Source organism: Oryctolagus cuniculus, chromosome 3, assembly GCF_051225735.1.
Source record: "Oryctolagus cuniculus isolate XC-2025 breed Fujian yellow rabbit chromosome 3, ASM5122573v1, whole genome shotgun sequence".
Taxonomy (NCBI): domain Eukaryota; kingdom Metazoa; phylum Chordata; class Mammalia; order Lagomorpha; family Leporidae; genus Oryctolagus; species Oryctolagus cuniculus.
The window spans coordinates 43,433,889-43,457,893 of NC_142869.1; the positions used below are offsets into that span (position 1 = coordinate 43,433,889).

Sequence of the window (24,005 nt, forward strand, 5' to 3'; positions counted from 1 at the left end):
CAATGACTACCCTCTGCAGTGGATCCTCTGGTTATAAGTACCCATGAATCTCCTTGCAGACTGTGGGCAGGGTAACTTACAAGGACCAGCCAAAGCCAAACCCCTGGTAAGCTTTGTTAGCATTTTCTATGTGTTTCAGCTTCCATTCTACACCTTGAGGTAGAAGACAATCTCTGCTCACACTGGTGTGGTATGTGTGTGTCTGTCTCAGAAGTGTGTATAAGGTGCATTTCAGTTTAGGGTATCTGAAGTAATATTTTATTTGAAGACAGATATTGTACTTTCTTTGGAGACAATAAAGTGTGCATTTGTTTCAAAAATGATAATCATGCTCAGATTTCTAGGTTATATTCATAATTGCTTTGCACATCACTGTAGAGTGTTCTCATCATCATGGACTACTTGGGGGACCTCACTTGCCAGTTAATCTGGAGAAATGATGGTTGCAGAAAACATGCTAATTCTTACGGATGTTATTTCTACTTTCTTTCTTCACTGACTATCTCTGAGTGATCACCAACATTCTCCCGACCCCTCCTTCAGTCAGCTTCATTCCACCATGTCCAAAGTGCCCCTTCTGCTCTTGTGTGTTGCCCTGGGGCTAATTGGGCCCGTGTACGGAAACGCTCTGAGAAATGAAGATAAATGGAAACCACTCAGCAACCCCAGAAACCGAGATCTGGTAAGAACATCCCAGGAAGTGCTGGGCTGCAGGGTGGATCTGGGACCTATCTGGGGCTTGGCACTCTGCATTCCAGAGCACAGGGGAGGGAAGGCAACCAAGGGCTCAGAAGGCTCCCCAGCAGGACCAGACCAAGGTTTTTCTAGCCTAGTAGGGGGTGTTCTGCTTTTTATCCAGCCGATTCAAACTTGTTTCTGTAAGAAGAAACATTTAGGAACAATCTTATACACAGCACATGACGTTTGTAAATGATCTTAGACACATTTTGTAGACTTGTTGTGATACATATACAAAATCAGGATCATACCAAGGAATTGCTTTCTGCACAACCCAGATTGAATTGCTTTTTGCACAGTTTGGATTGATCTGATGATAAAACAGATTATCATATAATCACTTGCAAAGTTCAGTTGCAGAAATTGAAAATTGACTTCATGATTCTCAAGTTACTAGGCATACTTTCAGCATATGGTTATCTAGAAAATAAAACTTGAAAATATCACTAAAAATCCTCTTTAAAAAGATGCCAAATACAGTGAAGATGTTGATGCAATCATTTCAAAATAAAGTTTATCTAAAGAAAATGATGTGAAACAGAGTAATATAAGACTAAAATAATCAAACCAATACATGGCATTTTGCACAGCTTCTCTGTGTTTATTCCCAAAGGAAATTGGAAAACCTCATGTCTGAAAGAGGCTATTGCAGCAGGCAGTGGCTGGGTTCTCTCCTTCAGCAACTGTGACACATAGCTGACCATTGTGGAGTTCAATTACGTCCTGACCTTGGTACTAAGAAAGGGTTCACAATGAATCCTCTGACTGGGATACTGTTAAGTCATTGATATTCCTCCCTCCATTTTCACCGAGAATGGTGAATCAGCTTGTTTGGGGTTGACAAGTCAGAAAGAAGGCAACAGGGAAGAGAATGGAAGTAGCTGAGGCTTATACTTCTATTTCTTCATTTCAGCCTCCTACCTGTTAGATTAACCTTAAAGACAATTCAGGGGGAAAAGAGGGAAAATAGTCTGAATATTTTTGGTGTTTCAAATGTGGCATTGATCATCCTCTTTCTCTCTTTAGTTTTTCAGAAGTCTCCAGGCATATTTTAAGGGCAGAGGTCTTGATCTGGGAAGATTTCCAAATACATTTTCCATGAATGAGAATCCCAGACCTCTCTCTTTCCAATCAGATCTTATCGCTTCTGCATTTGCGGATTATGAAGAGCAGAAAAACTCCTTTCCTAGTTACCTCAAAGGCTGAAGTTTCTTCTGAGCTCAGGTAAGCCTAGTCCTTTGTTCTGGGATCTACCCAAACATACAACTCATTCATAAAGCACATATTTTGAAAGCATTTATTGGAAAAATGATTTTATTTTCTCATAGAAATAAAGGCCCAGTTCTGATTATACTCATCATTTAGATTAGCTCCAGGTATTTCATGGTCTGGTTTTAAAATGAAATGAAAATTATTATTTTTAAGCATAGTTTTCTGAGGAGAAATAAAATAATAGAATTGCCAATCTTAACAGAATTATTAAATAAATGAAACAACACTCACTTTTACTTATATCCTTTTCATACCAGATCAGATAGTTAAGTTATATAGAAAACCATGAATAAAGCAATATTTTGAATTGAGCATCTGGAGTAAGTAGCAATAAAAATTCAAAGAATAGTTTTTTTTGGGAAGATAGTCGTGCATATATTTGAGTTTGAACTTCCTCAACTAGGGGAGGAAAAGACAGAATATGAGTAAATGTAGCATTTTTTCCAATAGGAAGAAAATTGAAAGTGTATTTACTTTTATAATTTAGATTTCATTATTCTTATAACTTTAGCATTCCTGTCAAATAAATATCTGTCATTTGAAAAGGAACAGGTATGGTGCATTCCAAACAAATACATTTTGGTTCTAGTTGATTAACTTTTTGTTTGGTCAAATAATAAAGAGAATAGAATCATAATTAAAATCTTTCCCCATTATTCCTCAAGTGCACAGATAAAATTGTTAGGAAGCATAACATCGTTGTATTTCATTGTGTTTGTGAAACACAGATTTTCATTATTCTTTTAAATATGATGATTTTTTTAAAAAGTGTTGTTATTCCAAAAAGAAGCAGCAATTTACCACATGGAGTAGGAGCTTGACTACTGTCCAAAAATGAGAAAATAGAATGGAATGAAGAGAAGTTAGTGAAGTTTTCCCTTGACTATTTTTCACACTTGAGCACGATGCTATCAGGCACTAAAAGAGAGAATAATTGTTAATACCATAGAACCTAGTTGAGTGTGAGCAGATAAGTTGCTGGTAAGCTTTACTTTCTTCACTTATAAATTACAGATACTTATTTCTACCTCAGAAATAATCATAGAAAACATAAAAAAAAAACTTTCATGTGACCATTGAATGAGGTAATGTTTAAGGGTAGGAGACTGAGAAAGTACCCACTTGATGGCATTGTAATATAATAGGAACTATTTAACTTTGTGAAAAGAAGCAGAGCTTTAAAACTTAAAAAAAAAAATTACTTATTTAGAGGCAGAGAGGAAAAGAGCAAGAGCTCCCAAATGCTTGGAATCATTGGGGTTGGCTCAGGACTGAAGCAAGGAGCCAGGAACACCATCTAGGTACCAGGAACTCAATTATCTGAGCCATCACCACTGTCTCCCAAGATCTGCATTAGCAGGAAACTAAAGTCAGGAGCTGAAGCTGGGAGTCAAATCTGGTCCTTCAGCATGGTACAGGAGTGTCTTAACCACTGCTCGCTCCCAAGGCAGAGTTTCCGTTTGGAGTGTGTTTTTCATTTAGAAGCTCTGTGTTCCCAACATCTTCAGCCAGAAAATGAAAACAAAGACTTTTCATTGAAAATATGTTGATTTGGGGATCTTTGTGTTGACTGTATGTATGGTCTTCGATTCCTATAACACTTGCTTTTTCTTTCAGGTATCTGGCTGTTTTAAAACTGCAGATGAAGCTTCTCATTAGAAAAATTCAACCACGGTCTTTCCTACACGTTTGTTATTTTTCCCCTCCATTTTGTATCAATTTGTAATGATTTTGTTCCACATTTCCAAATGTACATATAAATAGGTGGACCTTTGGGACATAGTAACTTGTGTATATGTTTTCGGAGTGTTTTGTCCTTCCTTAAGTAAATATTAACATAGAACATTGAATGTATTTGTAGAAGCTAAAAAAAATGCCACAAAATAAAAAGAGATGATAATCTTTTCAGGTAGATGTTTCCTTTAGGCTTTTAAAACTTGTCATTTACATTTATTACCTTTTATCCATCAATATTTTATTTGAAAGGGACCTTGCTTATTTTCATCATGATTTATTATATATAGGAGGAGTCTGGATTTAAAAGTTAGCTTTTTTATTCCCTAAAAAGAATCAAGTTTCAGCATGTTATTTAAAGTTCCACAGTGTTAATTTCATGCCAAATGAGAATAAGTGACAGATAGTCACAAAGAAGTTTGAAATGAAAAGCAAAGAAACATGAGATTCTAGAAGTTGTCAAAGTCTCTGGGAGATGTTTGCTGCCAATACATTCAGAGGAGCACATAGTACTGCACCAAATATCCTTGCTAAGCCCACCCCTCCCTCTGCAGCATATAACCTCTTCAAGAATGGAGGATAGATAAAGGTGAATCTCCCTTCTTTTCCAACCATCCCTCTCTCCTTGCTTCCACTCATGCTGAATTAGTCTCATCCCCAGATTCTCAATTGGGATAGCTATATTTCCTGTATCTTTGCATCATTCTTTCTATGATTCCTGCAGAAGGAATGTTGTACTCTTTGAAGGTAAATATAAGTGTCCTTGTAACACTGGTCTACACGTTCTAAAATAGTGTACCATGGTTCTTTTCATGGATGATTGATAGAAGAATGAAATATTTGTGCAAGAACAGATTGTGTCTGGTTTAATATATTCTGTCGTAATGAGTTTTATTTGTGTTTGTTTTCCATGGAGTGTCATGAGACCTTTGTAGGCAGAGATCATATCGAATCCACCTTTTTTTTTCCCCAGCACCTAGCACAATGCCTAGCTTCTATTTGGTAAATACTTGTCGACTTGAAATAAATGTGTTGTTGTGTCATTCTTCACACAGTAATTGCAATTGTTTTTAATGTCAAATTTTTTACAAATAAACACCAAGTAATTATTAATGAGCTATGCCTCATAAAAATATAGCTGATTTAAGAGAAATGATAGTGGTAGGAAGCACTTCACCAAGTTCTAATCAACTACCAGTGTTTTTTGTTTTCCCTGTTTCTCACACCCCCCTCCCCATGGGTGTCAAAGACTCAGAAATTTACCTATTTCTAGGCCTTTGATAAGGGAGGGCATTCACCTGGGGTAGGAGCATGCATTATTTAGCTGGAAAATTCTTCACCATTGGCAGCAGCTGTTGATGGAAGCTCAGGGCCCACACTGACTTGAGTTCTGTAATGGCAGAGCTATTGGCAATTGGGGTAGCCGAAGTCCTCACTGTGTGTGTGACCATCCAGTACACCTGGTCCCCAGACATTCAGACACTGTATATTGATAGTTTGTCACCTCTGCCATATCATTTAGACAACCAAAACCACCTTACATATATTTCTAAAAGCCCACTCAAGAAGTGATTTTGTTCTTGGCTGTGGAGTATTGGTAGGATAAGACCAAAGTTGTAGTGTTTCTTCCAATGGAAATAAATATTCTGCAGGTGTTCAAGGGGTCTGTGGCACTACTCTACATAGGCTCTCAGTAGTCTCTCAATAATGATTCTGACTTTCTTCAATGAGGATCCCCTTCTCCAGATCTCTCTCTGAGATTTAGTGTGGTTAGGAGCTGTTGGGAGTTCTGCTCTTCTTGCAAGCCACACACTAGCTGTCTACATTTTCACTGATTCTGGCAGACAGAGAGATTCCCAGATCAGAGACAAACTGACTTCACCACTTTCTCATGGTCCAGTAGGCAGAATGAGTTTTACATTCACAGTGGTTCTCTTTGTTCAGCACGTATCAAAGGGGGACATGTTAATGTGGGCTCGGGCATATGCTGGGCACAAGTGGGTTTGTACAAAAGCTGAGGAAGTACAAATTTAGGAAACCTCCACATTTATAATGAGGCTGCTAGAAAACATGCCCAACCTTTGCCCTAGACGAAAGCATTATGAGTTGGAAAACAAATCTGCTCCCTATTCTACAGGAGACAATATTTCTATTTTAAAGGATGTGCATAACACAGGGGCTTGTCTATAGTAAGTGGGAAACAGTGTGTGATACCAATATCAAGTTTTTGATTCCTTCTAAAAGCTTGACTGGAAAAGATGAGGGGAGTTAGCAGCGGAACATTAAGTCCAGGTGAACATATTTACAGAATGAGAAAGAGTCCGAAGGAGGGAGAATTCGAGTCTTTGTAGAAAGCGGAAAAGTGAAGGTGCCAGCGGGGATGAGATTTAAAGCTTAAATTAGGGGCCGATTTTAGCTTTCCCGCGGGGAAGAAGGGTAAAGTGAAACATGCACGTGGTAGAGCAAGCGGTTAAATCAAGGGGAACTGTCGCTACTGCAAACACCAAATGAAAGCACTTTCGGAGAAAGAAATGGAATAGGAGTGAGATTGGAAACAAATATTTTCTTAAAGATTTGAGAAAATTATCTCTTTGAAGTATACTTTTCTACAAAGACCTCATTTACTTAAAACAAGACGCTTAAAGGAGGCGTCGTGGGGTGGGTAAGACTGCTGTGAGGAAGGCTCGGCCCAAAAGCTGCCGCCTGCGCCACGCATCCGGCCTGCGCGCAGGCGGAACGGTAGCGTGGTGGCTGCGGCGCAGGCCGGGCGGGTTTGCCTGGGGAACGCGGCGTCCGGTTTCTCCGCCGCCCCCGCGCTGGGTAGCGTCTGCAGGCGCCGCCGTCCTGGTTGGCTGTGCCAGCTGTTAGGGCTGTATTGACGGATTTACAGACATGTCGGGGTTCAGTCCGGAGCTCATCGATTACCTGGAAGGGAAAATCTCCTTTGAGGAGTTCGAGAGGCGGAGAGAGGAGAGAAAGACCCGCGAGAAGAAAGTGAGGCGGTGCTAGGCCGGGATGCGTCTGCCCTGTCGCCCCAGTACAGAGTGGGTGGGGGGCCCAGGCGACCCCTTCGGCTGGGGTAGGGTGCCCAGGAACGCCCCCGCGGCTTCTCTTCCTTACCAGAAATCCAGTTTGTGTCTCTTACTTCCCCACACCTTTGTCTCCGTGGTAACCGACTCCCTCTCCGCCCTTGTTTTTGCTGAATACTAAATTTTAATTTCATGGTAGTTGAACTCTGGGAAGTTAAATGGCGGGTGGGAGGAGAGAGTGGAGTATTCGATTGTAGTTCTGGCTTTGCCACGAAGTCGTTTTGGGATCGTGAGTGGGCAACCCACCTCTGTTTTGGTCTCAGTTTCTGTGTTTCAAAACCAGGGGGATTAGGTTTCCATTTTTGAGGAGGCTTTATTGGAGTTATGTAATCTTCCACCAAGAAAGCGAGCTTTAGTAATAACAAATTTTTGTACTACCTATGTTTTTCATACTAATTAGGAACTATATGAACCTTGTGCATATTTTTGCATTTATTCGACATACAAGGGAAAATAAGAAGTAACTGAACCTTGTAAAATTAGTTGGCGATTCCTTCCTAATTCATGTGACTAGTAGTGTTAGGTGTCTTAATTTAAAGTATTAGGATACAATATGCAAATTAAATCATTAATATTAACTTTTTACATATAATGTATTCTGGTGGAATAAGACCTAAATACTTTGAAATGCTTTTAGATTCCGTATATATTATGTAAGATGCATAGCTCAAGTTGTATAGAAACAAAAAAATAAGGCAAATTTTGGGAAGAGCTAAATCTGCATCCGTTTGGGGGTTTATTAATGTTTATTCACAGAGTCTTCAGGAAAAAGGAAAGTTACCAGCTGAAGAAAATCCAAATGATTCTGAAGTCCCATCTTCATCTGGAATTGACTCTACCAAATTCCAGGACAATGAAGGTATGTTAAGATCATTTGCCACCTGCATTAAATGTTAAAGAGTATCAAAGCAAAGTAATAAATGAAAAATGTTTTTTCATTTTCATTTTATTTCATTTTGATGATATTCTCCTGTTGATTACCTGGTTTATACCCAGCACAGTACTCAATAAGTATTTGTTGACATGCGGAATATGATTGCTGATGGTTATTTTTGTGAATTCTGGTGTTGGAAAAGTATTTCAAACTGACATTAGTATTTGGAGGAGGCTGTTTTTAGAATTAGTATTTTTTTACTCCTTTGGTGATAAATTGCTTCCAAATTATTTTCTCTGCCCCATTGTAGTGAATTATACTTCTGTGCAAAGTGACTTCCAAACCCCTGCTTTAGTTACAGTGACATAAGCTAGGAATGTCAGACTGGAAGATCAACTGGCTGCCCAGATGGAATGTCACACACAGCACACGCATTTCAGTATGTGACCTCATTCTGAGATCCCGACCTCAGCTTTACATGTCCAGATACTTAAGTTTGATAGTGCATCCAGACTGACTAAACCTGGCACAGTTTAATTGATGAACTAGTATACAAAGTTATTAATTTCCACTTATCCACTTTTGTAGTGATCAGTTGCACATGGTAGTCATTCACCCATGTCAAGTTTCCTTGAAATGCTAAACTGTTAATTAGGATGTAGCTTCCTGTATAGGATCTGATTAAGAACTAAACTAAATTTTACACTGAAAACACAAACTTTATTCCTACCTTTGGACCAAGTAGGGAAGAAGGGGTTTGGAAAAAGAGAAAAATAAGGTTATAGTTTCTCGCTTTGCCCAACAAGTGAGTTGGACAAGGAGGTGATGTCTGGCAGCTTGCTGGGGGTCCTTTCTCATCTGCCCAAGAGAGGAGATGTTCTTCCATTACCAGGTTTTTGAGGTGCAGCTGTAGTCACAGGCACCAGTGGGTGTCTGCCAGCCAGTCACGATGCCTCAAACTGCCCCTAAGAGCTAGCCATCAGGCTTTCCTTTAAAAAAAAAAAAAAAAAAAGGAGTCAGCTGAGTGTATTTTGGCCTGTCGGGAGCTCAGATGGCCTCAGCTCAGATGACTCCATCAGTTAAGATATAAAGCTGCCAATTTCCTTGGAGAGAAGCATTCCGTAACTTTCCTAAGGTTCTTGGTGTGAGCATGTATTCAGGGCAGAAGAAGGGGGTCAGTCAGGCACAAGTTTTGGTGAAGTCTACTAAATGGAATTAATGGCCTCCAGGATCATTGTAATTTTTCTTCCTGGTCACTGCTGAATGCCACTGCTAAATTCTTGCTCTCGAGTGACTTCCCTACAACTGTGTAGATAGGTATTGAGGTTGATCTGTTCTGAGAGGAGGAGCGTGGTGGGGACAAGAGGCGCGGAGTCACCACACAGACCCTGGGAGTCTGGTGAAAGCGGGCCAGAGGCGAGCAGCCCGCAGACTCGTTTATTTCAGTTGGTACAACAGCTTATATAGCCAAGATAGCCAATCTGGTCAAGGGGCGGTTTCAGTTCACCGTTGCTAGTATATAAACTGCAGTTTATTTTTATAGACATTGTTTCAAGCAACCTTGCTAAATTCATGTATTCTGTTTGTATGTAGATTCTTTTGGATCTTCTTCTACATATGTAATATCTGACATTAATTTTAATTAGCCATCTTTGTATCTTTATGATTATTTCTCTTTCCTTGTTGCATTAACTAAGACATTCATTAAAATCTTTAGTGCAGGTTGGTACTAGCAGACATCTTTATCTCATTCCCAGTAACTTTCATTGAGTCACCATTAACTGTGTGGAAAACTTTGAAAATACTATTTATTAAATTAAAGATACTCATTTTCATTTATAGTTAATAATTTTTATTAGGAACAGGTATTAAATTTGATTAAGTGATTCTTTTTGTTAAGATGATCATATGATTTTTCTCTTTTGCTTCTTTTTGTGTGATGTATTTTACACATTTCATCCTTATTGGTTCGTCATTCTTATATGTGATCCTTGTGATTTCATAATAATGACATATTTATTGCTCAGAACATGTACCTTTTAAAAAAAAAAAAAAAGATATATTTAGTTTTTTTGAAGGCAGAGTTAGAGAAGGGGAGAGAGAGAGAGCTCTTCTGTCCACTGTTTCATACCTCAAATGGCTGCAACAGCTAGAGCTGGGCCAGACCAAAGCCAGGAGCTTCATCCAGGTTTTCCATGTGGGTTGCAGGGGCCCAGGCACTTGTGTGATCTTCTGCTACTTTACCAGTTGCATTAGCAGGGAGCTGGATTGCAGTGGAGCAGCTTGGGACTCTAATTGGTATGCATATTGGATCCTGGCATTGCAGCCAGTGGCTTAACCCAGTGCACCACAATGCCGGCCCTAACATGTAGTTTTTTTTTTTTTTTTTTTTTTTTTTTAAGATTTATGTGTTTATTTGAAGGCAGAGTTACACACACAGAGAGAGGGGGTTTTCCCATCCGTTGGTTCACTCCCCAGATGGCCTCAATGGCCTGAGCTGTGCCAATCCGAAGCCAGGAACCAGGAGCTTCTTCTGGGTCTCCCACATGGGTGCAGGGGCCCAAGGACTTGGGCCATCTTCTACTGATTTCCCAGGCTGTAGTGGAGAGCTGGATTGGAAATGGAGCAGCCTGGACTTGACCGGGCACCCATATAGGATGCCGGCACTGCAGGCAGCGGCTTTACCCGCTATTCCACAGTGCTGGCCTCAACAACATGTAGCTTTTAAAATTTGTTTTTCCTTAAATATTATCTCATTTATCTAGTATTTTGTTTAAAATATTTCACATGAGTCCAAAGGCTTAACAGTTTATTCCCATGAACACAAGTATACTTCAAAAAGTTTGTGGAAATGGAATTTAAAGATACATTTATTTCAGTGCAAAAAAAAATTGACATCCATGTATATATTTTTTTAAGATTTTTATTTATTTGAAAAGCAGAATTAGAATCTTCTTCCCAGTGGTTCACCCCCCATATAGCCACCGTGGCTGGAGCTGGGCTGATGCCAGGAGTTTCTTCTGGGTCTCCATTGTGGGTACAGGAGCCCAAGGACTTGGGCAGTATTCTGCTATTTTTCCCAGGTGCATTAGCAGGGAGCTGGATTGGAAATGGAGCAGCCAAGACTCAAACTGGCACCCATGTTGGATGCAGGTGTCACCAGTAGGGGCTTTACCCACTACTCCACAGTGCCAGCCCCTAGTTTTTCATATTGTGCATTTTCCATTAACTTTTTTTTTTTAAATGAAAAAACTATGATTGGGTTTAAAAATTTTTTGCAACAAAATAAACTTTTCCTTCAGTTTTTCCACATATATATGATACATTCTCATTTGATATATTTGATATATTCTCATATGTGTATATTTAAAATTTGAACTATTTTGTTGGAGCATTTCTAAAATATGTTAAATGTGTCTGCTTTGTTTAAAGAAAAAAATGGCTTCTGAATTAATGTGTTCTTGATCATAAAAGGTCATCATTTTGAACATGTTAAAAAATTACATTGTGGTGGTATCCTAAGATGAAAATGAAATGTTATTTTGTACCTGAGGTAATAATGCTATTGTAATATTAATAGCATTCAATGAGCCTTTACTATATGCTGGACATTAAAGAAATTTTTGTTTTATTTTTTAAAGGCAGAGATGGAGGGAGGGTGTAAGATTTTCCATTTGCTGGTTTACTCCCCAGTTGTTCACAACAGTTAGGGCTGGGCTAGGCCAAAGCCAGGAGCTTGGAACTCAGTCCAGGTCTCCCACATGGGTGGCAGGGACCCAGGTATTTGGGCCATCATTTCCTGCCTTTTTTTTTTTTTTAAGATTTTTATTTATTTATTTGACAGGTAGAGTTACAGACAGAGAGAAAGGTCTTCCTTCCGTTGGTTCACCCCCCAAATGGCCGCTGTGCCGATCTGAAGCCAGGAGCCAGGTGCTTACTCCTGGTCTCCCATGCAGGTGCAGGGCCCAGGCACTTTGGGCCATCCTCCATTGCCCTCCCGGGCCACAGCGGAGAGCTAGACTGGAAGAGGAGCAACCAGGACTAGAACCCTGTGCCTATATGGGATGCCAGTGCCGCAGGCAGAGGATTAACCAAGTGAGCCACGGCACCAGGCCCCCATTTCCTGCCTTTTAAGGTGTGAATTAGCAGGAAGCTAGAACAGAAGTGGAATGGATGAGGTGTAAGCCTGGCACTCTGATATGGGCTACAGGTTTCCTAAGTGGTGACTTAACTGCTGCCAAACACCTGCCTGATGGTGGGTACTTTTTGAGTACATATATGTGAAGATACTTCAAAATGTTTATGGAAGAAATGGAATTAGAAGATGTTTATTTGGCACAAGCAGTTTTGAAATCTGTGTATGTGTTTCATAAACTGCATTTTCCACGACAATCCCTCATGCATTTAATCACTGTGCCATAGTATGTGGTTTCTGTACACTAAGCTGTTTAGTTCTTAGGGTTTTATTTTATAATTTGAGGGGTTGGGAGAGGGTACATATGAGCTATTTAACTACAATTAAAAGCCATTTCCAGTATCACTGACTGCTTTATGTCCCAGTTCTCTCTCACTGCCCAGACAGGAGAGCACTGGGGTTTGGGGGAGAGCTTGGAAAGCTTTATCATGCAAGGGGAGGGCGTCAGTCCATCTTGGCAGCTGCTTGCTTTCCTCATAGTGGCTGGGACACTGCTCAGCTCCTCCTCTTCCTCTTGGTACAGATATGTGTCCCTATCCTTTTCTTAATGAAGTTGAGGGCCCTTTGTCCTTGGCAACCTGAGCAGCTCCATGGAACAGCCTTATACCTCCTGGATCATGTCTTGCACAAACTTGGTGTACTTGGTGAGGCACCAGTGGCAGCGGCTATACTTTGATGTGCTCATGCTCTTAGTCACTTTGTGGCCTTTGTTGAGGACCACGAGCATGGGGTAGTGCAGAGCTATGACTGCCACTTTCTAATGGCTGCTGCGGCGGGATAGAATTCTTTTATTTGCCGGCGCCGTGGCTCAATAGGCTAATCCTCCACCTTGCGGCGCCGGCACACCGGGTTCTAGTCCCGGTTGGGGCGCCGGATTCTGTCCCGGTTGCCCCTCTTCCAGGCCAGCTCTCTGCTATGGCCAGGGAGTGCAGTGGAGGATGGCCCAGGTGCTTGGGCCCTGCACCCCATGGGAGACCAGGAAAAGCACCTGGCTCCTGGCTCCTGGCTCCTGCCAGGATCAGCGCGGTGCGCCGGCTGCAGCGGCGGCCATTGGAGGGTGAACCAGCGGCAAAGGAAGACCTTTCTCTCTCTGTCTCTCTCTCTCACTGTCCACTCTCCCTGTCAAAAAAAAAAAAAAAAAAAAAAAAAAAAAAAAAAAAGAATTCTTTTATTTGTTTTCTTTTCTGTTTTTTGATTATTAACAGCTTGTGTTTCTGATTTTCCACTTAATTTTGCTTTTACATAAGAATGAGGCCTAGAGGCTGGTTCAGCTATTATTTAAATTTTTTTTTTTTATTTGAGGCAGAGAAAGCAAGCAAGCTCCCATCCATTGATTCACTCTTCAAATGCCTGTATCGGCCAAGGCTGGGCGCTGGGAACTCAGTCCAGGTCTCCCACCCGGGTTGCAAGGACCTAAGTACTTGAGCCAACACCTAATGCTTCTAAGGGTGTGCTTTAGCAGGAAGTTGGAATTAGGAGCAGAACCAGTATTTGAACCCCAGCACTCCAAAAGGGGAAGCAGGTGTCCCAGCTGTAGACCAAATGCTTGCCCTAAGTAAGCCATTCTTACAGAGAAAATATATGGCTTTGTAACAGTTTTCTTCTTTGTGTTGTTTTTGAGGGTATTCATTTACTATTACTTTCAAAATGGATATGGCTGGGGTAGAAATTTATACTCTTAAAAAAAAAAGTGTTTCCCACCACCCCTTCCCTGCTTGTGTTTTTTCTTAGGGGAAACATCAGATGGAGTGAGTAAGTCAGTTCACAAGGTCTTTGCTTCCATGCTTGGAGAAAATGAAGATGATGAGGAGGAAGAAGAGGAGGAGGAAGAAGAGGAAGAGGAAGAGGAAACACCTGAGCAACCCACTGCAGGCGATGTCTTTGTATTGGAGATGGTTCTCAATCGTGAAACCAAGAAAATGATGAAAGTAAGTTGTAACTTATTTTCATGTTTATCAATAGGATGAAGGAAAATGGATAAAAGATCTTTAAATTGCAGCTGGGAAGCAATTTGAACTATAAAAAAGGGAGTTCTGTCATGTTTCCTTTTAGAGAATTTTTATGTAACCTTTATTGCATTTGTCAAAATGTACTATAATTTTGTTAATTAAAAAGTGCATGCTAAAACTTGATTTTTTTAAACTAAATTCATTTTGAATGGATAAAAAGAAAGAAGGATCTTTATTAGATTATATTGTAGTCACCTGGCATATTAATCATTTTATAGGATAATTTATTCTAATTAGTAGTTTAGTAATTCCTGCCACTTTGGTTTTTGCTTTCTTTATATATTTTACTATGCTTTGAAATTTTTACTGTAGGACTTTTTGTTTTTTAACTTTCTGAGGTTCTGCTCTTTGGGAAGTATCATAGAATTCTGTTCTTTCCTGTGGTTGAGGTTTAGACTTTTCCCATAATGTCGATTTCATTGTTAAAGTCAGAATTATAGCCATGTAGTTCCTAGTTCTGTGTGTAGAAGGTTGAAAAGTTTTAAAGGAAGTTTTTAGGTCCTTTATGTTCTGTATTTATTAATATGACTGAAGTTGAAATCTAAGATTCTGTTTTAATCTAAATGTGTTTTCTTCTATGCAGGAAAAAAGGCCTCGGAGTAAACTTCCCAGAGCTCTGAGAGGTCTCATGGGTGAAGCCAATATTCGTTTTGCTAGGGGAGAACGTGAGGAGGCAGTATTGATGTGCATGGAAATCATAAGACAAGGTATTTTCTGTGGCGAGTTCAGTGGTAACAGCAGTGTAATAGTCTGACTTTTTTTTTTTTTTTTAAGATTTATTTATTTGAAAGGCAGAGTTACAAAGAGGGAGAGGCACAGGCAGAGAGAAACCTTCCATCCACTGGTATACTCCAAATGACTACAACAGCCAGGGCTGGGCTAGGATGAAGCCAGGAGCTTCATCTGGGTCCTCCATGTGAGTGCAGGGGCCCAAGCACTTGGACCATCTTTTGCTTTAGCAGGTGCATTAATGGGGAGTTTTGAATCTGGAGGTGGAGCAGCCAAGAGTTGAACTAGTGCCCATATGGGATGCTGGTACTGTAGTCGGCAGCTTAACCCACTATGCCATAGCACTGGCCCCAACAGTCTGACTTGTAAAAGAATAGTAGGTATACTTCACTGTACTCTTTGGAAAATATATTCAGAGGCTTGGAGGTGATTGTGTTAATGGTAATTTGCTGGTTTTTACATTGAATAGGAGTTATTACCAAGAAAATAAAAATTACAGGGTGTGATTCAGTGAAATATTAATATTTATTGAAGTTTTAAGAGGTGCTTTGTTAAGGGATTTAGACTTTTGCAGTGTTAGTCTTTTTAAAATATGGTAGATACATTATGTTAAAACCACTTGAAAGATGTTCCTTTTTTTTTTGCATTTTTCTAACTCAGGCAGTGCTAGATGATTTTAACCTATTTTTGGGGAAAAGATACTTTTTTTTTTTTTTATAAAGAATGGGGCCTTATACTTTTTACTTTTTAAAAAGACTTATTTATTTGAAAGGCAATTAGAAAGATCTTCCATCCACTTGTTTGCTCCCCAAATGCCTGCCATGGGGCTGGGCCACACCTAAGCCAGGAGCTTGGAATTCCATTCGGGTCTCCCATGTGGCCCTCCATGTGGCCCAGGAACCCAAGCACATGGGCAGTCTTTTGCTGCTTTCCCAGACATATCTGCAGGGAGCTGCATTGGAAGTGGAACAGCCAGGACTCAAAAATATATCTATAGGGGATGCTGGTGCCACAGATAGCAGCTTAACCCACTGTACCACTGTTGAAGACAACAATTTTTTTTTTTTTTTTTGACAGGCAGAGTGGACAGCGAGAGAGAGAGACAGAGAGAAAGGTCTTCCCTTTTGCCGTTGGTTCACCCTCCAGTGGCTGCCGCGGCTGTCGCGCTGCGGCTAGCGCACCATGCTGATCCGATGGCAGGAGCCAGGTACTTTTCCTGGTCTCCCATGGGGTACAGGGCCCAAGCACTTGGGCCATCCTCCACTGTACTCCCTGGCCACAGCAGAGAGCTGGCCTGGAAGAGGGGCAACCGGGACAGAATCCGGCGCCCCGACCAGGACTAGAACCCGGTGTGCCGGCGCCACTAGGTGGAGGATTAGCCTAGTGAGCCGCGGTGCCAGCCGAGGTCACTTTTTTTAATTATTCCTTCAGAAATTAAGATTAGCCCTCTTCCTTAAGGGTATTTCATTTGTTTCCTGCTTTCCAATATTACCTGTTCCTTATTTCAGTTTTATTGTTTATTTTTGCTAGTGATCACTGCCATAATCCTTTGTAATCTTTGCATTTTGTTTTAGAAACAGTTGCAGAAAAGTAAGGTTAACCATTCACTGTGCCATCCTGAGTAGATGTGCTGCTTTGGTGTTTTCTCTTCATTCATCCCCTACTTTATGATGTGGGAGCCAGATCCAGAAGAGTCAGTGCATGGATGTGGCTTATGCTGAGGGGGATAAATTTGGGAGTTATCGAGCCATATTTAGCAATAGTGAAGGGGGGTTTTCTTAAGAAAAGGTGGTGGAAAGTAGAGTTTTTCGGGGCCGGCATTGTGGCTCCCTTGGTTAATCCTCCGCCTGCGGTGCCAGCATCCTATATGGGTGCCAGGTTCTAGTCCTGGTTGCCTCTCTTCCAGTCCAGCTCTCTGCTGTGGCCCGGGAGGGCAGCGGAGGATGGCCCAAGTGCTTAGGGCCCTGCACCCGCATGGGAGACCAGGAAGAAATACCTGGCTCCTGGCTTTGGATTGGCGCAGCACCAGCTGTAGTGGCCATTTGGGGAGTGAACCAACGGAAGGAAGACCTTTCTCTCTGTCTCTCTCACTGTCTATAACTCTACCTGTCAAAAAAAAAAAAAAAAAAAAAAATCCACAGTTTGAACCATGTGATTGACATCAGCTCAAATTGCTTCCCTCAGCAAATGTAACTTAATTTTTAAATTCATTATAGCTCCTCTGGCTTATGAGCCATTCTCTACTCTTGCCATGATATATGAAGACCAAGGAGACATGGAAAAATCACTGCAGTTTGAGTTGATTGCTGCACACTTAAATCCCAGTGACACAGAAGAATGGGTTAGATTGGCGGAAATGTCTCTGGAACAAGACAATATTAAGCAGGCTAGCTTTTGCTATACAAAAGGTAAGATGTTTTTCCTTATTTGATTAGATGTTACATAATAGATTTTTTGATAATTGTATTTGCTACTTTGGACGTGATGCTTGCCAAAATATATTTGTACCTTATATCCTGTTATGCCTGAGGTAAGTAATTGAAGTCTGTTTTTTCTTTATCTATAGCTTTTCAACTGATAAACTCAGTTGTGTTGGTAGATGAACAGTACCTTCAGTTTTCCACTGAGATCAGTGTTGGATCTAGGCTGTTCTTTATGGGTTAATTTCAAGCTAGAGTAATGAAAGGAAGATTGAATTGGAGATTGTTTCTGTCTGGTTTGAGATCAAACCTATATGAGAGTTCCTGTGAAAATAGATTTATTCCAGAATAACTCCCTTGGTTCCATTGGAGAATTAAAGTGTTTATTAAAGTTTCTGACATGTTGGGTCACATTGTGATAAGTATATAATTTATACTGCTTTCTTTTCAGCTCTTAAATATGAACCTACTAATGTCCGTTACCTGTGGGAGCGATCAAGCCTTTATGAACAGATGGGTGATCATAAAATGGCCATGGATGGTTATAGGCGTATTTTAAATCTTTTGTCTCCATCAGATGGAGAACGTTTTATGCAGTTGGCTAGAGATATGGCGAAGTAAGTTTTGAGTGAAGTATAAACAGATGATCTTATTGTCTTGTAAATAGAAGCATGCATTTTAAATAGTCTGTAGTTTTCATTGAGGTTCAATAATGTATTTGCGTTTTTTATTCTATGTTGTGCCTGAATATAGGTGGTTCCCCTCAAGTACTTTTCTCTTTCCAAGTAAACTGTGATTGTTTAGGAAATTTTGTATGTAAAGTTACATTTCAAATGCTCAGAGCTTTAAAATAAGTCATGTATGGAAGGATGGTTAGGTCCCTTGGTTTCTGCAATTTAGTTGAAATTTTGTTATGTCTGTAATATTTTTAAAAAATATTTTTGTTATTTATTATTCAACTGAAAACTCAGTTGTGTTGGTAGATGAACAGTACCTTCAGATATGCCAATGAAATGCTTGTGATCTGGTGTTTTCTCTAGTCATTTTATCTTGAGCTAGTATCAGAATAAGAATAGAGAGTTTCTCTTACAGTTGGCATTATGTTACCATGCTGTGTACTTTATTGTGAAGTATGCTCTACTGTATTTACTGCCCTGATATGCTGTGTGGCAAAACAAAGTAGGAAACATATTTTCTAAGTAATGTATTGTGGAACACTTTGAATTCTAAGAGTATATAATATTTTCATTTACGACTAACTGTCTTGATGTGGGTACATTAGGGTTTACTGTAGAGTTCTATGACCTTTATTGGGTTGATGCTTTGCTATGAAAAATTGTCCTCTACCTTCCTAAGGATAGAGTATGTAGGAATATTAGAAACATTCTTATGAAATTTGTTGAGGTGGAGCAACCCAAGTAGATCCCTGATGATAACATGAACATTGAGGATCTTTCCAGGTCCCGTGTTCTTTTTTTTTTTTTTTTTTTTTTTTTTTTTTTTTTTTTTTTACAGGCAGAGTGGACAGTGAGAGAGAGAGACAGAGAGAAAGGTCTTCCTTTGCCGTTGGATCACCCTCCAATGGCCGCCGCTGCAGCCGGCGCACCGTGCTGATCCGATGGCAGGAGCCAGGATCCAGGTGCTTTTCCTGGTCTCCCATGGGGTGCAGGGCCCAAGCACCTGGGCCATCCTCCACTGCATCCCTGGCCATAGCAGAGAGCTGGCCTGGAAGAGGGGCAACCGGGACAGAATCCGGCGCCCCAACCGGGACTAGAACCCGGTGTGCCGGCGCCGCAAGGTGGAGGATTAGCCTATTGAGCCACGGCGCCGGCCGGTCCCGTGTTCTTAGTTAAATTTCTGGATGTGTGAATAGTTAGCCCAGTAGCCTTTAACTAATGAACTGTTAGGTTGTCTGTGACAGTAAATTTGTTTTGTATCTATTGTGTTATGTTTAACATGTTTTTGTTGGGTAAAAGTGGTAATGACCACCCTTGCCATTATCATAGAAGTATTTTTTATATCGAATTCTGTTACTGTAGCTTTTGATTGATAATGCTCCCCCCCCCCCCGCCACTTTCCCTTTCAGAAGTATTTATTGAGTACATCTTATGCACTAGGTGCTTTATAAGGAGCTGGGATATAAGGTATTGAAGAAATTTTAAGTCCCCTGCTCTTGTGTATACTCTTGTGTAGTATATATTACATTGGGGCAAACAGGCATTAAACAACTAAATCTATACAGTGTGTCAGATTTTGCAAAGTGATAGGAAGAACGATAAAGCAGAGAAAAGGGATAGGAATTTAGGTATAAAGTATATTATTTTAAAATAGGGTGATGAGAAAATGACTTAATTCCTTGTGTTGTGGTCAATCTGTTGAAGGCAACAGATAACTAGGGAAGTAGGCAAAGGAAATGGTAGGTGTGAGATATTTTCAAGAAGCATCAGGGAAGCTTAAAGGTAAGGCATAGAGGTATCAGAGGAACAGATCAGATTATCTGGCTGTTAGAAGGGTGTGGTGTTGGCTTTTACTCTGAGTTTGGAAGCAATCAGAGGGTTTTGAGTACAAGAGTGACATGATAGGATTTATATTTACATGTGTCAATTCTTGCTGCTGCTTTAAGAATAGAATGAGGGATGCTAAGGGAGGAGGCAGGGAGACCATTTAGGAAATTATTGTAATGATGCTTGGAAGGGAAAATACTGAAGTTGCTAGAGACAGCAGGAGGTGGTGAATAGTCACATTCTGTAATTTGAAGGCTGAGCTCTGAAGATTTTCTGCAGTATTGGATATGAGGAGGGAGATACACTTGTGTGCACATGCATGGGGGATGGGAGTGAGGGGAAGAGAAAAAATAAAAGGGAAGAATTCTGAGGACTGAATCCTGAGAGATACTCCAGTGTTTAGAAGTCCGGGAGAAGAGGAAGAAACAGTAGGGATACTCAAAGGCATAAAAGGAGTGAACTAAGAGAACATGATGTTCTCATATTTTGTTGAAGAAAGTGCTTCAGTGAGGTGGCATGGTGTGGTCATCCAAGTGAGATACTGAGCATGAAACAAGGACTGAGAATTGACAGTGAAACTTAGCACCCTGGGGATCAGAAGTTTTGGCAGGGCATTGAGGGGAAAAGTTGTTTGGGTTAGTTTAAGGGAGAAAGGGGTTGGGCGAGGCATTGGAGATAGGGTGGGAGAATAGGCAACTTGAGGATTTTTCAAGAACAGAGGAATGGGTTGAAGAGGTAAGAGAATTCTTTAGGTTGAGGAAAATTGTATTTGTATGTTAAGTGGGATAATCCAAAATTGAGGGACATATTGAAGATTTTTGAGATAAGAGACAATTTCTTGAGTGATATCCTTAAGTAGATTAGGGGAATAGGATCTAGCTGTTTGGTGGCCTCATGTATAATGATTATTCATTCTTGATAAAAGGGAAAGCAGAGGAGATGACATGGGTACCAGTAAGTAAGTAGCTGTCCTGGGAGTATGTGGGATGTTCAGGTCCCAGCTGCTCCACTTCTAGTTCAGCTCCCTGCTAACGTATCTGGGAAAGCAGCAAATGATGGCCCAAATGCTTGGACCCCTGCCCCCCATATGGGAGTCATGGACAAAGTTCCTGGCTCCTGGATTCAGCCTGGACAATCCCTGGCTTTTGCCAGGCTTTTGCCAGGGATCTCACTCTATCACTCTGCCTCTGCCTTTCAAGTAAAGAAAATTAGTTTTTTTTTTTTTTTTTTAAGTATGACATTGTTATACGGATACTGCATATTTTTTAGATGAGCTCTGAGTATGATTTTGAAGAAATTATTCTCCCAAATTTAAAAATTTGAGATGGGCATTTGGTGCAGCAGTTAAGTTGGTACTTGGGATTCCCACAAAACCAGAGCCTGGCTTGAGTTTTTGCTACTTGGCTTCTGATCCAGCTTCCTGCTAATACATACCTTGGGAGGCAGCAGATGATGGTTCAAGTACTTGGGTCCCTGCCCCCGATCTGGGAGACCCAGATTGGGTTCCAGGCTCTTGGCTTCAGCCTGGAAAAGCCCAGGCTGTTGCAGATACTTAGGGAGTGAACCAGCAAATAGAAGATTTCTCTCTGTCTCTGCCCTACAAATGAAGTGAAAATAATAGGTAAAAATTTTAAATATGTGTATATTTTCATGAAAATCATAGTTAACTGTTAGAGGACTTAAGCAAGGAAATGAATTTTATGATTGGAAGTAAGCATTCATTTTATCATTTACCTTTTTAGGAGTTACTATGAAGCCAATGATGTTATTTCAGCTATTAATGTAATTGAAGAAGCGTTCTCAAAACACCAAGGCCTAGTCTCTATGGAAGATGTTAACATAGCAGCTGAACTTTATATTTCTAATAAGCAATATGACAAAGCTTTAGAGGTAGGAGTTCTTGTATTTCTGTTAGGTTTTGAATGTGTTCTAGAAATTCTTAAAAACTATTCCTCATTTTGGTTATTAGTTCCATGCTTAAAGTTCATAGGGACAGTAGATTTCTAGATTGTGTAGTAATTCCATATCAAATATAAAATGTAGCTATGTGATATCAGTATCACCATTATCCCTGGTCCCAAGTATGTCTGTACTTCAGGGTAGCTTGACCCAAAAGTCAAGACCAATTCCTGTAACTCAGTTCTCAAGCTGTTGGGTAAAGTAGGTTGCTTTGCTAGAGAAGAATTATATATGTTTAGTTAGCATTATTAAATATGATATAAAAATGCTAATATGTCATAGGGTTCCTTATTATAAAAAGACTTACTGTCCATTTTATAGCCCATTTTTAGGTTGTAAGGATTATTTGAATTAGCTGTGTATAAATTTTTGCATTATGAAAATGTTTTATATACATAACTATTATATTTCTTTATTCCTCTCTGCCTGCCATTCTTTTAGGTAATTACAGATTTTTCTGGAATAATGCTGGAAAAGAAAATTGCAGAAGATGGCACCTTGGAAGAGAATACAGGTTGTAGTTTCTTTTGCATCATAAAGAGTATATAATCTTTTTCTCACAATGTGGTATTTCGAGTTGATAGTTTTCTCATAACAAGTATTCCCAAGAAGCATTTTTCCCTCAAGATTTTGTATCTTTTTCTTGTGAATATTGGTTTGCAAGTAATCTTTTAAAAATTTGAGTCCTTTATTTCTCAGTATGCCCATTTAACCATGGTATTTCTCATTAACTTAGGCTCTTTTTCATTGTCCTTTGTTTCAGGAAATATTAAGGAAATAGAAGGTTCAAGTTCTAATTATAGATATAATCAGTCCTTTTGTTTAATATAGTTTACTATGTATCTTTTTTAAAAAACATTTATTTGAAAGGTTACAGAGAGGCAGAGGCAGAGGAGAGAGAGAAGTCTTGCATCTGCTAGTTCACTCCCCAAATGGCTGTAACAGCTGGGACTGGGCCAGGCTGAAGCTAGGAACCAGGAGCTTCTTGCGGGTCTCCCACTTGGGTGCAAGCACTAGTCCATCTTCCAATGCATTTTTCAGGCACACTTGCAGGAGGCTGTATCAGAAGTGGAGCAGCTGGGACTTGAACTGGCACCCATATGGGATGCTGGCACTGCAGGTGGCAGCTTTACCCACTAAGCCACAGTGCTAGTCCCTTTGCTATGTATCTTTAATGGTTATGCTGAGATTTAGAGTATTTCTTGCACTATAACATATCTTCCTTGATGAAAGTTAAACATATTTTATCAACACTACCTTTCTTAGTTTTTTTGGGCTGCTATAAAATACCTTAGATTGGGTAGTTCAGAAGCAGACATTTACTGCTGACAGATCTTCAGGTAGGGAACTTCCAGATCAAGGCAGCAGCAGACTTGGTGTCTGAGGAGGGCCCTTTTCTCATAGGTGGCACCTTCTTGCTGCTGTCTTACAGCTTCTTCAGGCCTCTTTTATTAGGGCACGAATCCCATTCATGAGCAATCTGCCCTTGTGACCTGATCATCTCCCAAACGCCCCTCTTAGTACCATCACCTTGGGGATTAGGTTTCAACATAGGAATTTGGGGGGGACACAAATGGTATTTCTAGAAAGAAAACCAAAATGATAAGAGTTTAGAGTTTAGAACCCATATAAAATATAGGTAGAATCCCATTTTAGTAAAGTCATTGAAATGAGTGCGTTGTGTTGAGCCTGTATTGAGAGAGGTGGCCATGGTTACAATATACAGAAAAATGTGCTATGGATTTGGCTTTGTCAGACAGACGTGGTGCTTCATGGAGCTTATTATGAAGTAGTGTGAGTAAATTTTAAAAAATTCTGCTTTCTCATAAAGCAGAATAGTTAATCTAAAATTTCTAGTAACAGTTACTGTGTTGGAACTCAATCTTTAAAAACATTCTCTTAATTAAATTAAATTTGTCCTATGGGTGATTTTAAGCAGTACTACAATTTGACAAATTCTCTAACACAGATGAAGTTGTTTAATTTTAAAAATAATTAAATTTTTTTTAAAAAAATTATTTAATTGGAAGGTACTGTTATGGAGAGAGGGAGAGACAGGGTTTGGGGGAGGGATGAAGGAGACAGAAAGAAAGAGTAAGCATGATCCTCCATCCACTGGTTCACTCCCAAAATGGCTGCAACAGTCAGGGCTGGGCCAGAGCCAGGACCCAGGAGCCAGGAGCTTCTTCCATATCTGCTGTGTGAGTGCAGGGTCCCAAGGACTTGGACCATTTTCCCACTGCTTTCTCAGGCACATTACCTTGGAGCTGGATTGGAAGTGGAGCAGCTGGGACTCGAACCGGCACCGATGTAGGATCCCGCACTGCAGTCAGCAGCTTTACCTGCTTATGCCACAACTCTTGCCCCAAGTAGTTTTAAATTTTACTTTACCATTTAAGATACACCTCTGCTGTCCTATACTTAGTTTTTCTGAAATAGAGACATGTAAAAATTTTTTTTTTGAAATTTACTGGGTTTAAAA

At 40.2% G+C, this 24,005-nt stretch overlaps 2 protein-coding genes and 1 pseudogene across 3 annotated transcripts in view; 2 read left to right on the forward strand and 1 right to left on the reverse strand.

Annotated features, from left to right (window-relative positions):
- Nucleotides 1-427: 427 nt before the first annotated feature.
- C3H2orf66 (chromosome 3 C2orf66 homolog) lies at nucleotides 428-3,761 on the forward strand. The gene is made up of 3 exons (XM_017343220.4): nucleotides 428-682; nucleotides 1,765-1,962; nucleotides 3,628-3,761. Exons 1-2 carry the CDS (start codon nucleotides 560-562, stop codon nucleotides 1,942-1,944), a joined length of 303 nt encoding a protein of 100 aa, XP_017198709.2. The 5' UTR covers nucleotides 428-559; the 3' UTR covers nucleotides 1,945-1,962; nucleotides 3,628-3,761.
- Nucleotides 3,762-6,485: 2,724 nt separating this feature from the next.
- Nucleotides 6,486-24,005, forward strand: part of GTF3C3 (general transcription factor IIIC subunit 3) — a 52,306-nt gene continuing 34,786 nt past the window's right edge. Inside the window, exons 1-8 of one of the 2 annotated variants that reach the window (XM_002712362.6) lie at nucleotides 6,486-6,738; nucleotides 7,590-7,692; nucleotides 13,634-13,830; nucleotides 14,495-14,618; nucleotides 16,857-17,048; nucleotides 17,512-17,677; nucleotides 21,307-21,454; nucleotides 21,965-22,037. In XM_002712362.6, coding sequence (XP_002712408.2) covers nucleotides 6,637-6,738; nucleotides 7,590-7,692; nucleotides 13,634-13,830; nucleotides 14,495-14,618; nucleotides 16,857-17,048; nucleotides 17,512-17,677; nucleotides 21,307-21,454; nucleotides 21,965-22,037 — 1,105 coding nt within the window. In that variant the 5' untranslated portion in view covers nucleotides 6,486-6,636. Of the gene's footprint in view, nucleotides 6,824-7,589; nucleotides 7,693-13,633; nucleotides 13,831-14,494; nucleotides 14,619-16,856; nucleotides 17,049-17,511; nucleotides 17,678-21,306; nucleotides 21,455-21,964; nucleotides 22,038-24,005 lie in introns of both variants that reach the window. The other variant, XM_089330140.1, reaches the window with a different exon arrangement.
- LOC108176907 (large ribosomal subunit protein eL36 pseudogene) lies at nucleotides 12,216-12,654 on the reverse strand (annotated as a pseudogene).